Source organism: Myotis myotis, unplaced genomic scaffold (genome assembly GCF_014108235.1).
Source record: "Myotis myotis isolate mMyoMyo1 unplaced genomic scaffold, mMyoMyo1.p scaffold_m19_p_7, whole genome shotgun sequence".
Lineage (NCBI taxonomy): Eukaryota > Metazoa > Chordata > Mammalia > Chiroptera > Vespertilionidae > Myotis > Myotis myotis.
Genome location: NW_023416379.1, coordinates 91,240,166 through 91,252,649, shown reverse-complemented (window position 1 = coordinate 91,252,649; position 12,484 = coordinate 91,240,166). Strand labels below are relative to the sequence as shown.

Genomic DNA, 12,484 nt, shown 5'->3' with positions numbered 1-12,484 from the left:
TCGAAGCCTCTCAGGTTGGAGCTGGGACATACGTGTCTGCGGATCCACGCGTGAGCACAGCTCTATGCTTACTTCAGTGTCCATTCGTGGTACCAGGTAAGGAGTTTTTAATGATGGTCATTCCTATGTCTTTACAAACTAGTATGCAGTAGGTTTACAAAAAATGTTTGCTGAATTGAATGGAACTAATGAAAAATGTAGGGAACAGTGTGGTGCAGAAAAGTGTTGGGGGATTGAAAGAGAGAACAAGATAAATGAACCTTTGCCAACTGGTGACACTGAAGGGGCCCGGCTTGGGCTCAGAGATCAAGGACCAGCTCTGGCCACTGAGCCTCAGGACCTTGAACCAGTCACCTAACCTCTAGGCGCCGGTTTCCCATGCATAAGAAGACTTGTTGGGCTAAGCGACCCTTACACTCCTTTCAGCTTGGGAGTACAAATCTGATACTATCAGTCACTTGCTTTAAATATCTTTGAAGGGCAGGCAGTTTCTCTATTTTTTTAACCACAATCTACAGTAATAAATATAATTCACAGAATGAACTGGTATGGTTGTGTGTATAAACATATATATGAACACGCATACATATACCTACTATATATACATATACACATACATTGTGTGTAGTAGGGATAGGTCTGAGATAATGTAATAAAAATGTAAGTGTGTCTTAAATGAAATAGAAATTAACTTCTCCCTCACATAACTTACTTTCTCTTTTGGAGTCTGAGCATGTGCTTTTCAAGGCTCGAACACCATCAATAACAGCTTCCATGTCCGAGCCCAAGGTGACTGCTCCGGCTCCTGCCATCATGTCTGTATCCAGCCAGGGCAAGGGGGGAGGGAAGACGCGAAGGAGAGCATGCCATTCCTTTCAGGAGCACAACCCAGCAGTGGCACCCGCCACGTCTGCTCAGACTCTGCTGGCCAGAGCGCAGCCAGGCAGCCACCCCCGACTGCAGAGAGGCGGGGGAAGGTGGTCCCTAGCTGAGCGGCCAGGTGCCAGCACGTGGGGCCTCGCTATTAAAATGAGCGGAGGAGAGTGGGCTGATGGAAAACTTGCAGTACCTGCCACCATAGATAACACCGAAACATTTGCACACAGTTGTACTTACTCTTAATACAAAAGCACGGGCTTTCTCGCTTTCAGTCTACTCCATTCAATTTCTTGTTCATTTTTAAATATTGGTCTTGACCTACTAAACTGGCTTCGTCATACTCGACGGGATTACAACCCTCCTGTTGAGACACACTTTCCCGGAGCAAAGGGCAAACGCGTCCTCAGCACAGCCGGTGGAGTCAGCCTCCTGGCGGCTGCTGCCCTTGCACTGCGGGACCCCCCTGAGCTCCCCCTTCCTGGACACACCACGGCGTGGCCCCCCAACTTGCTGTTCCCTCTGCCTGGAATGCCTTCTGCAATCCCCTCCCCCACACACACACACACACACCTCCCACCCAAACTATTGGTCTGGCAAACCATCTTCATTGTTCAAGGCCCAACTTGTGTGTCCCCTCATCTAATAGAGTTGATCCACTCCTTGTTACCGCCCCCTCCACCCCATCCCAATTAATGTTCTTAGAGATCAGCTTCCCCGCCTCCTCTGTGAGCCCCTCCAGGGCAGGACGCAGGTCTCACTCATCTTGGATCACCAGGCCCTTTGTCAAGGCCTAGCACAGAGTCCAGGTCCAATGCTCACTTTCCGAGTTGACCAGATAGACGACTTCTTTCGGAGGAGGGGGAGCCGACCCCATCCTCTTAGCAGGAGTCACTTCTACCTCTGCTTTGCTCTCCTAATGCTTTCCTTGTGCCTCAGATTAGCTGAGGGGCCCTGGAGCCAGGCTGCCTGGGTTCAAGTTCCGGCACTGCCACTTCATGTGTGACTCTAGAAAAGTGATCCAATTTTCCCAGGCCTCACCTTCCTCATCTGTAAAATAGGGAAAACAATACATTTTATCTCACAGAGAATTAGTTCATGCATTTGGAGCAATACCTAGTAAACACTCCATCAGCATTAGTTATTAGGGGCTATCTCTACAGCTCCATTAGCCTGTTAGCACGGGAGGGAAGTTTTACATCTCCCTCGGTGCGTTTTGTACAGGCCTTGCTCATCGTAGCGCTCCATACATGTTGACTTAATTGGCAAGTCACATCCAGTATCGTTTCCATATCTGGCTAGCCTGTGGGAATTGTAATAAAGAGCAGGTCATTGAACGCCTAGCCAAGTGTAACCAGACTCAGGGAAAGACAGCCAAAAGGAACCACGCCTGCCACATCGACTCAGATTCTCTGAGCAATTCACCATCATGGCAGACAAAGAAACATGCAGACTTGCTTATCAAGGCTGCCAACACTTCTCTCACCAAGTTAGAACTACCTGAGGTAGCAAGCAAGGGGAGATATTTGTTGTTGTTTTTAAATATTTTTATTGATTTCAAGAGAGGACGGGAGAGATAGAAACATCAATGATGAGAGAGAATCATTGACCGGTTGCCTCCTGCACACCTCCTACTGGGGATGTGCCCGAAACCAAGGTACATGCCCTTGACCAGAATCAAACCCGGGACCCTTCAGTCGCAGGCCGATGCTCAATCCACTGAGCCAAACCAGCTAGGGTGGGAGGGGAGATGTTTTGTTATGAATAGGGAGTTGGCTGGGCCCTGGGAAACAGAGTAGGATTAGATGGCTGCCTCTCTGTTTAACGGTGGGGTCTCTGAAACATGAGAGCTGGGTGACCCAAACCCCATATCTTTGAGAACCAGCTATAGGAAACCAGAGGCCACCCCAGGTATTTGAGGCAGAACGGGACTGAATCTAAGGAATTAGTGCGGGCCTCCAAGAATGACTCCTGCATGATGCCACAGACCTTGCCTGCCAGGAGAGCTGCTGCCACTGCCCCCCTCAGGAAGCTGGGGACCAGGGGCTCACCTTTGGAATTGTTGATTCCCAGAAAACACCACACAGCCACCCAGGGGTTGGGAAACCGTGACCTTGTTGGCCAGCTGCAGCCAGTGCAGGAAGATGGCCTCTGCCTCACTTCTGCTGTCCCAGATTCACACCCACACCCAGCCTCGCAGGACCATAGCTGCAAGGGAGTCGGGCACATTTGGTTTTAGCTTTCCACTCTGATGCAGAGGTAGATACATTAGGGGGTTGTAAGAGATGCTGGACCCATCGACCCACCCCATGCCCTCACTCACCCCGTGCTCCAGTCACTGGCTTTCTGACTGCTCTTTACACACAACAAACTCGTTCCCACTGCTTGGAACTTTGCATTTCCTGCTCCCTCTGCTTGGAATGCCCTTCCCTCAGATCTTTGCAGTCCTCTTAAGCATCACCTCCCTGAGAGACATCCCTCATCGGAAGGCCTCCGAGAGGCCTGGGTCCTGGGCCTGCTCCTGAAACAGTCAATCACAAGAGGCTGGAATGATTAGGAGTGGCTAAGTCTCACTATCTGAGCTAAACCTACATTGTATCCCCTTGTTTCCTTTTCTCTTTTGCACCTATCAGTAGCTGAGGTTATGATATATACGTACATGTTCACTTGCTTATTACTTGTCCTCCCTGTGGAGAATGTAAGTGTCACAAGAGCAGGAACTGTATCCGTTTTCTTCACCCCTGTAGCTCCAACATCCAGAACAGGGCCTGACGTACAGCATGTGCTCAATAAACACTTGTTGAACAAACCACTGAGAAATAGAGATAACACCACCCTTTGGACTTACCTCTGTTATTTCATTTATTAGATAACACTAGAGGCCTGGTGCATGAGATTCGTGCACTTGAGGGGAAGGGTCTCTCAGCCGGGCCTGCATCCTCTCGCAGTCCAGGAGCCCTTGGGGGATGTCCGACTGACTGTAAGCTGGCAGTTGAACATCCTTAGTGCTGCCGCGGAGGCGGGAGCTGCGCTTGCCAGCCCTGAGCCCGGCTTCTAGCTGAGCAGCGCTCCACCTGTGGGAGCACAATGACTACCAGGGGGCAGCTCCTGCTTTGAGCGCATGCCCCCTGGTGGTCAGTGCACATTATAGCGACCGGTCATTCTGCTGTTCAGTTGATTTGCATATTAGCCTTTTATTATATAGGATTGTAATCACTCCCCCACAAACCCCCTTCTTGATTCAAGGCCAAGACCACATCCTTTTTTTAAATTTTAATTTTTTAATATATTTTTATTGATTTCAGAAAGAAAGGGAGAGGGAGAGAGGAACATCAATGATGAGAGAGAATCATTGATTGGCTGCCTCCTACATGCCTCCTACTGGGGATTGAACCCACAACCCAGGAACATGCCCTGACCAGGAATTGAACTGTGACCTCCTGGTTCATAGGTTGATGCTCAACCACTGACCCATGCCAGCCAGGCCACATCCTGGTTTTTATTTTTGCCTCACTTATTAGCATACTAATCAGCAAATAGTTGACAAACCACCCATTTTGATAAATATAGGAAAGAAGGCATGAATGCACGTGTTTAGGAAGCATAGGTGTGTTTCGGGATTTCAGAGGAGGGGAAGGAAGATGATTATTGTATAAACACAATCAAATGCTAAATAAAATCATCTCAATCTGGCCAGAAAATGCAAGATCCTTGGCTGGGGGTGGTGGGCCGGTGGGTGGGCCGAGGTCAGGTGCTGGCAGCAGGCTCAGCCTGAGCAGAGGAAGGTGCAGAAGCTGGGAAACTCTGAGAAGGAGCTGCCAAGTGTCTGTCTGCAGAATTGATAGGGTCTCTAGTTGACTGGGCACTTTTTTAAAAAAAATTAATTTCAGAGAGGAAGGGAGAGGAAGAGAGAGATAGAAACATCAATGATCAGAGAGAATCAATGATCAGCTGCCTCGTGCACGCCCCCCACTGGGAACCAAGCCCACTACCTGGGCATTTGCCCTTGACAGGAATCGAACCCAGGACCTTTCGGTCTGCAGGCCCATGTTCTATCCACTGAGCCAAACCAGGTAGGGTGCCTGGGCACTTCTTACAAGTACTTCCTCCCAATCCCTCTGAAAGGCAGCCTCTATCCCTCTAATATCTGTTTGGAAAGGAAGAGGGCCTCAAGTCCCATTCTCCAGTTTATTCATAAACTACATCTTGTCAGTGTCACGCTGCTGGGCCCAGAGAAGCACCAAACATCCTCTTTTATAAGACGCACTCTAGTGCTACCCCTCAGGGAATCTATTTCTCCACGGAAATCTTTAGTAAAAGGCGAAAGATTTATTAGGGAATCTATTTCTGAAGGGAAAGGCAGTCCTGGTAGGAGGCAAAAGGAGATTTGATAAAAATGTTGACCTTTTAATATCTTTAATATATGTTATTTCATATAATCATCAAATAATTGTTTAACTCAGCCTTTTACATGTACACAGACATGCAAGCACACACATACACAAAACACAATGTACCCAAATAGAAACATCAATATACACGAATAAACACGCACCGTCGTGTGCATACACACTCACACATAAAGCCCTTGTTTAGGAAACAAAATGAATAGTCAGAGGGCATTTGCAAAGCCTATTCCCCAGGGAAGACGATCATAACCCACTTACGGAAAAGACACTTAAGCATTTAAACAAGTTTCTGTTTACTGGCAGCTGGTGAGGAAGAGGCAGGAGGAAGGAAGCCGGGAGGTTGCACAAGCAGCTGCCACGGGAAGGCCGTCTGGCCGGCCAGGAGTCGGCCTGCTGCCGCTGCCGCAGCCACGACCAGCCACAGGCTCTCCGGGGCCTCGGGCAACCGCTTGCTGGGTGGGCACACTGGGAAAAAAGAGCCAGGCCTCAGTCCATAGGTACAGATCAATAGTCAGACCAGATCAAAGCAAGGAAAAAGAGGGCTTCGAAGGCCAAGAATAGTAGCAATCGACGGATGGGGGAGTTCTGGGGAAAGGAAAAGGGAACATGGAATAAAATGGACAAACATTTGTTTTGAAACCAATGGGAGAGAGAGGTCCACATGGAATGAAGTGTCCCCTGTGGGACACGCTGCCAGGAGGCCGGGAGCCCCAGGGGGTAGCAGTGAGGTGCCTCCTGCAGCAGCCGTGGGAAAGGGGGACCCTCTTCTTGACACCGCCGCCCCCTGAACTGGGCCCCTCCCTTCACCCTGAGGTGGCGATGACAGCTAAGAGCTCACAGCGTGGCTATCCCAGGGGCTCCCACCTCTCCATTTCCTCCCTTCCCTCCCGGGCTAACTCACTCTCTCTCCTAGGAGCCAGCCTACAGGTGTCCTCCTCCAGGAGACTTCCCTGACTGCTCACCGCCAAGGGCGGAGACTTGTTCTGCGGCCCCAGCACCCCGCACACTGGGTGGAAATGGCCCGAGTGACCCAGCGCCGCAGTCGGCTGGGCGCCCTGGGTATGTGGCTGTGTCCTGCTCTGCGGGGGATTCCACCTTCCTAGCTCAGGGCCTGCAAACCTAGCGAGGCGAGGGGGGCTGAGAGCTGGGGCTGCACAGCGCGGTGACTGCCTTCCGAGATGCCCTCTCAGGGGCACCTGCGCTCTCCTACAGGCTTGTCTTAGGCGTGGGTAGGTGGGGCTGGGCGGTGAGGTGTTCCTGTGTCGGCAGCTGATGCCAGGGAAAGGGACTGGGAAGGAGTGCAGGGACAAGAACGCTGAAGTCAGGCCCCAGGGCATTTTCCCATAGGAGGCTCCAGAAATGAGTGAGAGGAAAAGGGAGCAGGAAGGTGGGCGGGGGGACTAAAGAGCAGCAGGAATTTGCCTCCCACTGTAACCACTATTTGGAAAACAAGGCACAACGGGCCGTTCCATTCTGCTGAGGGTTTGTGTCCATTCGTTCCACGAGTATTTGTTGAGCACCTGCTTCGTACTGGGTGTTGTTCCAGGTGCTGGGGAAGCGGCAGTGAAGAGACATGGTGCCCCCTGGCCGGGGAGCGCAGTAGGTTAGAGCGTTGTCCCGCTACGCCAAGGTTGTGGGTTCCATCCCTGGCCCGGGCACATACAAGAAGCAACCAGTGAATGTATCAATAAGTGGAACAACTAATCAATGTTTTCCTCTCCCTTCCTCCCCTCTCTCTAACATCAATATATAAAAACTAAAAAGAGGGGTAGAGCGGGGGGGGGGGGGGGTAGAGGGTAACGTGGGGACAAGGACACATATGTAATATCTTAATCAATAAAAAATATATTAAAAAAAACCAAAAAAAAAAAAAACTAAAAAGAGCCCTAGCTGATTTGGCTCAGTGGATAGAGCCTCAGCCTGTGGACTGAAGGGTCCCAGGTTCTATTCCGGCCAAGGGCACATGCTTGGGTTGCGGGCTCGATCCCCAGTGGAGGGCGTGCAGGAGGCAACTGGTCAGTGATTCTCTCTCTTCATTGATGTTTCTATCTCTCTGTCCCTCTCCCTTCCTCTCTGAAATCAATAAAATATATTTTTTAAAAAACAAAACTAAAAAGAGAAATATGGTGCTTATATGGGGGGGGGGGGAGTGAGGAATAAGTCAGGTGACAGTCCCTGTTATGAAAAAGTAAAGCAGAATCAGTGGCCTAGAGAAGGATGAGGTGGGAAGGGCTGCTTCATATAGGTTGGTGGGAAGGCCTCTCTGAAGACTTTTGAGCAGGCGTCTGAAAGGAGCAACAGAGGGAGCCAGTGGTCACCCAGAGTAAGTACACTCCAGGCTAAAGGATGTGCAAAGGCCCTGAGGCTGGGGTGTGCTGGGTGTGTAAGAGGAACTGCAAGGAAGTCAGTGTGGCTGGAGCAGAGGGTGGGAGGACAGAGTGGCTAGAAAGGAGAGTGGAGGGATGACAGGGAACTGGGTCACGTAGCACGCCATGGCCCACACTCAGGGTTGTTACTGCCAGGGCGGTGGAGAGCCCTGGATGGACATGGCAGCACAGTAGAGGAGACCTGATCTGACTGAGGGTTTTCAGCAGGACCCCTGCGGCTGTTGGGGGGAGAACTGACGTAGAGGGAACAAGGGTGCGCTGGGGAGACCAGCAGGCACGCTGCTGCTGCCAGAGCCTGGGTGGAAGATGGTGTTGGCCTGGGCTTGGGTGGCGGCAGCGAGGCTGTGGGAGGTGGTGGATCTGGATCCGCACTGCAGATGAAGCCGACAGGTTTGTTGGGGTCCAGCCACATCCCGGAGGAGGTGATGAGTGTGCAGGGACCGTTGGAAATCGTGTTAGAGGGGCCGCTTCAGCAAGGAAGCAATTGGATCAAGTGCACAGCTCAGGAGAGAGGTCCAGCTGCAGGTGCCAGCTGGGGCTTCTCACAGGGGCCTGGGCAAGGGCTGGAAGTGGCCGAGACAGAGGAGAGAAGGGGCCCAGGGACTGAGCCGGGACACTGCCATGTTTGGAGGTCAGGGAGATGCGGAGGAGCCTGCGAAGGGGAGGGAGCACAAAGGCGGCCCTGGTCTCCATAGGCCAAGAGGGGAAAGTGTTTGCAAAACAGGGAGGGATCCGCGGCAGCAGCCACGGAGAGGTCCCGCGAGAGAAGGGGAGCACGGAACCTGGGATTGGCAGGTGGGGATCACCTTACAAGAGCAGTGTGAGTGGAGGGAAGGGGGTCTAGACCGAACGGGAGGCCAGGAAGTGGAGGCGGATGCAAACAACTTTGGAGAAGAATGGTGTGCAGGGGCACCAGCCTTGTTTCTGAGTCGCCAGCTGTTCTGCGTCAGGCAGCTCGTAGTTCTGCTCTCCCTCTGCCTGGTCTCTGCACAGGTCTCCCGTCTCCCCATCTCCCACCGCTGCCCCGGTGGGACCAGCAAGTTACAATCAGTCAAGGGCACAGCTTGTGAAACCAGGGACGAACCCATACTATTAGCCCCCAGCCCTCAGCTTGAGGCTCCCTAAATCCCAGGATCCGGCCACCCCACAAATAGCACCCGGCAAAAGCTTACTGCTGACTGCCATCTGGTGGTCATGTTGGGACCTGGCCAGCTCTCACAGGCGACGGGAGGAACTGAGGGAAGCGTTACAATGGCACCCAGCGCTCGGTGAAAGCGGGCTGCTACCATTTGGCTCATGGTTCGGGGGCGTGTGGTTAAAACAGTGTCCCTTGACTTCACTCCCAGTATTTGTTGAAGGAAAAGGAAATATCCTAAAAGGAGGTAGCCCCTTTTAAATCTTGGTAAAAGTAAGAGTGCTTCAGGGAACCAAATAGGACACTCGTGTATGAAGTCAGAGGATCTAGATTCAAATCCTGCTTTTGCTGCTGTGTGACCTTGGTCACATCATTGAAGCGTCTTGGGTCTGTTTCATCAACCAGAACCTGGAAACATTAGGGTTAAAACTACGCAAGGAGGTGAATGGAAGGAGAGCTCTCAGTAAAAGATGCTATTCGTTAGTTCATGGAAGTGACACCCCAGCTTCCAACGCTTTAAAATAACGGTTCTCAACTGGGGGACATCTGGCAAGGAGATATTTTTGTTGTCACAAAGGTGGGGGGATCTAGTGGCATCTCGTGGGCAGAACATCCTACAATGCATAGGACAGCCCTTTGCCAGACAGAAGTCAGTAGTGCTTCACCTGAGAAATTCTGGAGCTTTCTAAAAGAGGGGGGGGGGGGGATTCCTGCTATGCTGCGAGCCAACATGAGGAGCTGTTTTCTGAAAAGTCCGAGGGAAGCAGATGCTGACCCTGAAAGGGGTTCTCTCAATGGCCACCGGCAGGAGTGAGGCGAAGCCCCGTGTTACTGTGCTCGCCAACGCGGTAGCTACGAGCCAGCCACATGTGGCCACTGAAATCAAAATGAAATAAAATGCTAAAAATCCTGGTTGTAACAGCCACAGCCCCAGTGCTCAGCAGCCACATGTAGCTAGTGGACAGACAGAGACAGAACATGTCTAGCAGCACAGCAAGTTCTAGCGGACAGCGCTGCTCTCAGAGGCCTCGGCAGGACCAGGCCTCGGGGGGCCATCCACAGAGAAAAACTGGAGACGGAGGACACGCAGAGAGGAGGGGCCCCGCGAGGCAGCGGCACGCACTGAGCAAGCACACAGGCAGGATATAATTTAATGCTAAAACAAGTCACAAACACATACACTATCATTGACCTATGCCACCCCCCCGCCCCGCCCCCAAGAATCACTCTTAAATGCGTAAAACTCAAGAACCCCCCAAAGGCAAACAGAATCAACAGGAAGCGGGCAGGGATGGGGACTCCGTTGGTGGGGAGCACTGGCCCTCTCTCCCTGGCACCGTTCAGTTTAACTTGCGGTACATCATCCCCGGCCCGACGGGGGACCACGAGTCAAGGGTAGTGATGGAGGAGAGCCTGCGGCGGCTTATCTTGCTGAAACTCTTGGGGTCCCTATAAAGGATGTAGGTGTGCTTGAGAATAAAGGGCAGGCAGAAGAAGTGCAGGAGCATGCGGGAGATCTGGAAGACCAAGTGCACGTAGCCCAGCTCCTTGAACTGCTCTTTGATGATTCCGTTGAGGAGAAGGACCATGGAGAAGTTGGTGATCTCGTAGGTGACGATCCAGAGGGCATAGCACAGCAGCCCCTGGTAGACGTTCAGGTGGATGCAGTAGATGAGGAAGGCGCTGACCAGGACGGTGATGGTGGATAGGCTGATGCAGATGTTCTTTTTGTTGGTCAAGACCCAAGTGGCTACCACAGACCCGTTTGTGTAGACGCTAAACTTGTCCCCGAAGCCGATAAACATCCGCTCGTTCAAGTCAAAGATGAGGAACTGAATGGTGCTGAGGATAGAGAAGATGCCCACCAAAACGGAGAACGTCTTGTCATTCATTTTATACTTGTTTTGCCAGAGCCTCTCCTGCAGGGGAAAAAGTAAAATCATGGAGATACACAACAATATGGCAGAGCCAGCCCTAAACCAATTCCCCAAACCACGAGGGGTAAATGTGGGTGCTCAGAGTAGTGATGGTATGTGGACCGGCCGTGGGCTGGAGGGGCACAGGGGTGTGGTCCTTGCTCTAACCTACAGCCGTAGGTGACCACATCACCGGGCAAGGGGGCATCGCTGGCCTGGGATACTCCCCAGGGAGCTCCCAGCCCTGCTCCCAGCTCCGGTGTCTGCAATAATGATCAAGTCCCTTCTGGCCTCCTCTCTGGGATGTTTGCTTCTCTGAGGTCAGAGACGCATGGCTCCTCGAGGGCCCGAGGTCATCCCTGACCCTCCCCCAGACGCCTGTCTCTCCTCCCAGCCCTCGGAGTGGAATGCCCCTGCTTTGCTGTCGGTGTCTGACCCAGATTTGTCCCAAGGCAGGGCTGAGCCAGCAGTGAGTGGAAGGGGGGAAGGCTTATGGGTCTGACTTACTATCTTCTCTGCCCAGGGTGAAGGTGTCTCATCATAGAGGTGAAGGCCAGCAGGCAGACCCCCAGCTGCAACCTAGGCTGGACCTGAACCCTAGAGGCCGCTCCAGCCTTTGGGAGAGGCCCAGAGCCCCAGGGGACCGCTGAGGGCACACTCATTAGGGAGGACCCCAAGCTGGACAGGCCAGCCAGTGCCACGCCCTCCCAGCCCAGATCACCTTCAGAGAATTCCAGAGCACAGCTCCCTCCTCTTCACTCCCCACTGGTGAGCCGCCACTGTGGGGGGGAGGGAAGGAGACCGGTCACACGTGAGGGGGCCGCGTGTAGTCCCTGGGCAGAGCGTGTCCAATGGCTTGGCCTCTTTCTGAGGCGACCGGGACAGGCCGCCTGCTCAGTCCTGTCGAGCAAAGACAAGCCACCGTAAACCTCCCTCCAGCCCTCTCACTCACTCTATCAATTTCAAATTTTCTCTTTTTCGTCAGTAGCAATTTTTTTGGTGTGCTAAAATATATATAACAAATTTTACCATCTCACCCTTTCTGTGTGTGCAATCCGATGGCATTCAGTACATTCACACTGTTGTGCAACCATTGCCACCACCATGTCTAGACCTTTTCATGTTTCCCGAGAAAAACTTTGTCCTCATCAAACACAGACTCCCACTGTCCCTCCCCTTTCCTCTCCCCTGCCCTCCTCTCCCCCCCCCCCCGCCCCCCGTTAACCCCCTTTTCCCTTTCTGCCTCCATGAATGTACTATGCCAAGTACCTCACAGTGGGCTCACACAGTCTTTGTCCTTTTGTGTTTGGCTTATTTCACTTCACATAATGTTTTCAAGGCTCATCCCAAATATGCTCACACTGTGTCCCCACTATCCTCCCGCTCTGTGTGACTCCAGAGTGTAGTCCAGGATGCACGAACTGCTTGCTGCACCGCAGGCCCTGAGGGGTCCCCGTGGGGTGGGAGAGACCATGCCCCACCCCACCCCCCAGCCCATAGCTGCACTGATTCTTCCCTGTCCCCAACAGTTAAACCGCACCCCATCCCTGCCCACAGAACAGCTTCCAGAGCAGCCACTACCCCCCGGGTGCTCTCCTGCACCAACCCAGATAGGGCCCCAAACCACACAGGCGCATTACTGTGGTTTCAGCCTGGGTTGCAGATTTCAAGGCAACGTCTCTATCAATCCCATTGTTTTCTCATCGCTGCTGCTCTAGCCTTGGTTTTGACGCTGTCACCTCCCCCCTGAGTCACCACTCT

The 12,484-nt window shown here is 52.5% G+C and overlaps 1 protein-coding gene and 1 pseudogene across 1 annotated transcript; both read right to left on the bottom strand.

The window, feature by feature from the left end:
• Positions 1–5,172: 5,172 nt before the first annotated feature.
• On the bottom strand, positions 5,173–5,229 carry LOC118660926 (annotated as a pseudogene).
• A 4,918-nt stretch (positions 5,230–10,147) lies between these two features.
• LOC118660545 (transmembrane protein 217-like) lies at positions 10,148–10,699 on the bottom strand. Its single transcript, XM_036318096.1, has one exon. The coding sequence runs from the start codon at positions 10,697–10,699 to the stop codon at positions 10,148–10,150; it is 552 nt and encodes a 183-aa protein (XP_036173989.1).
• Between the last annotated feature and the right edge of the window lie 1,785 nt (positions 10,700–12,484).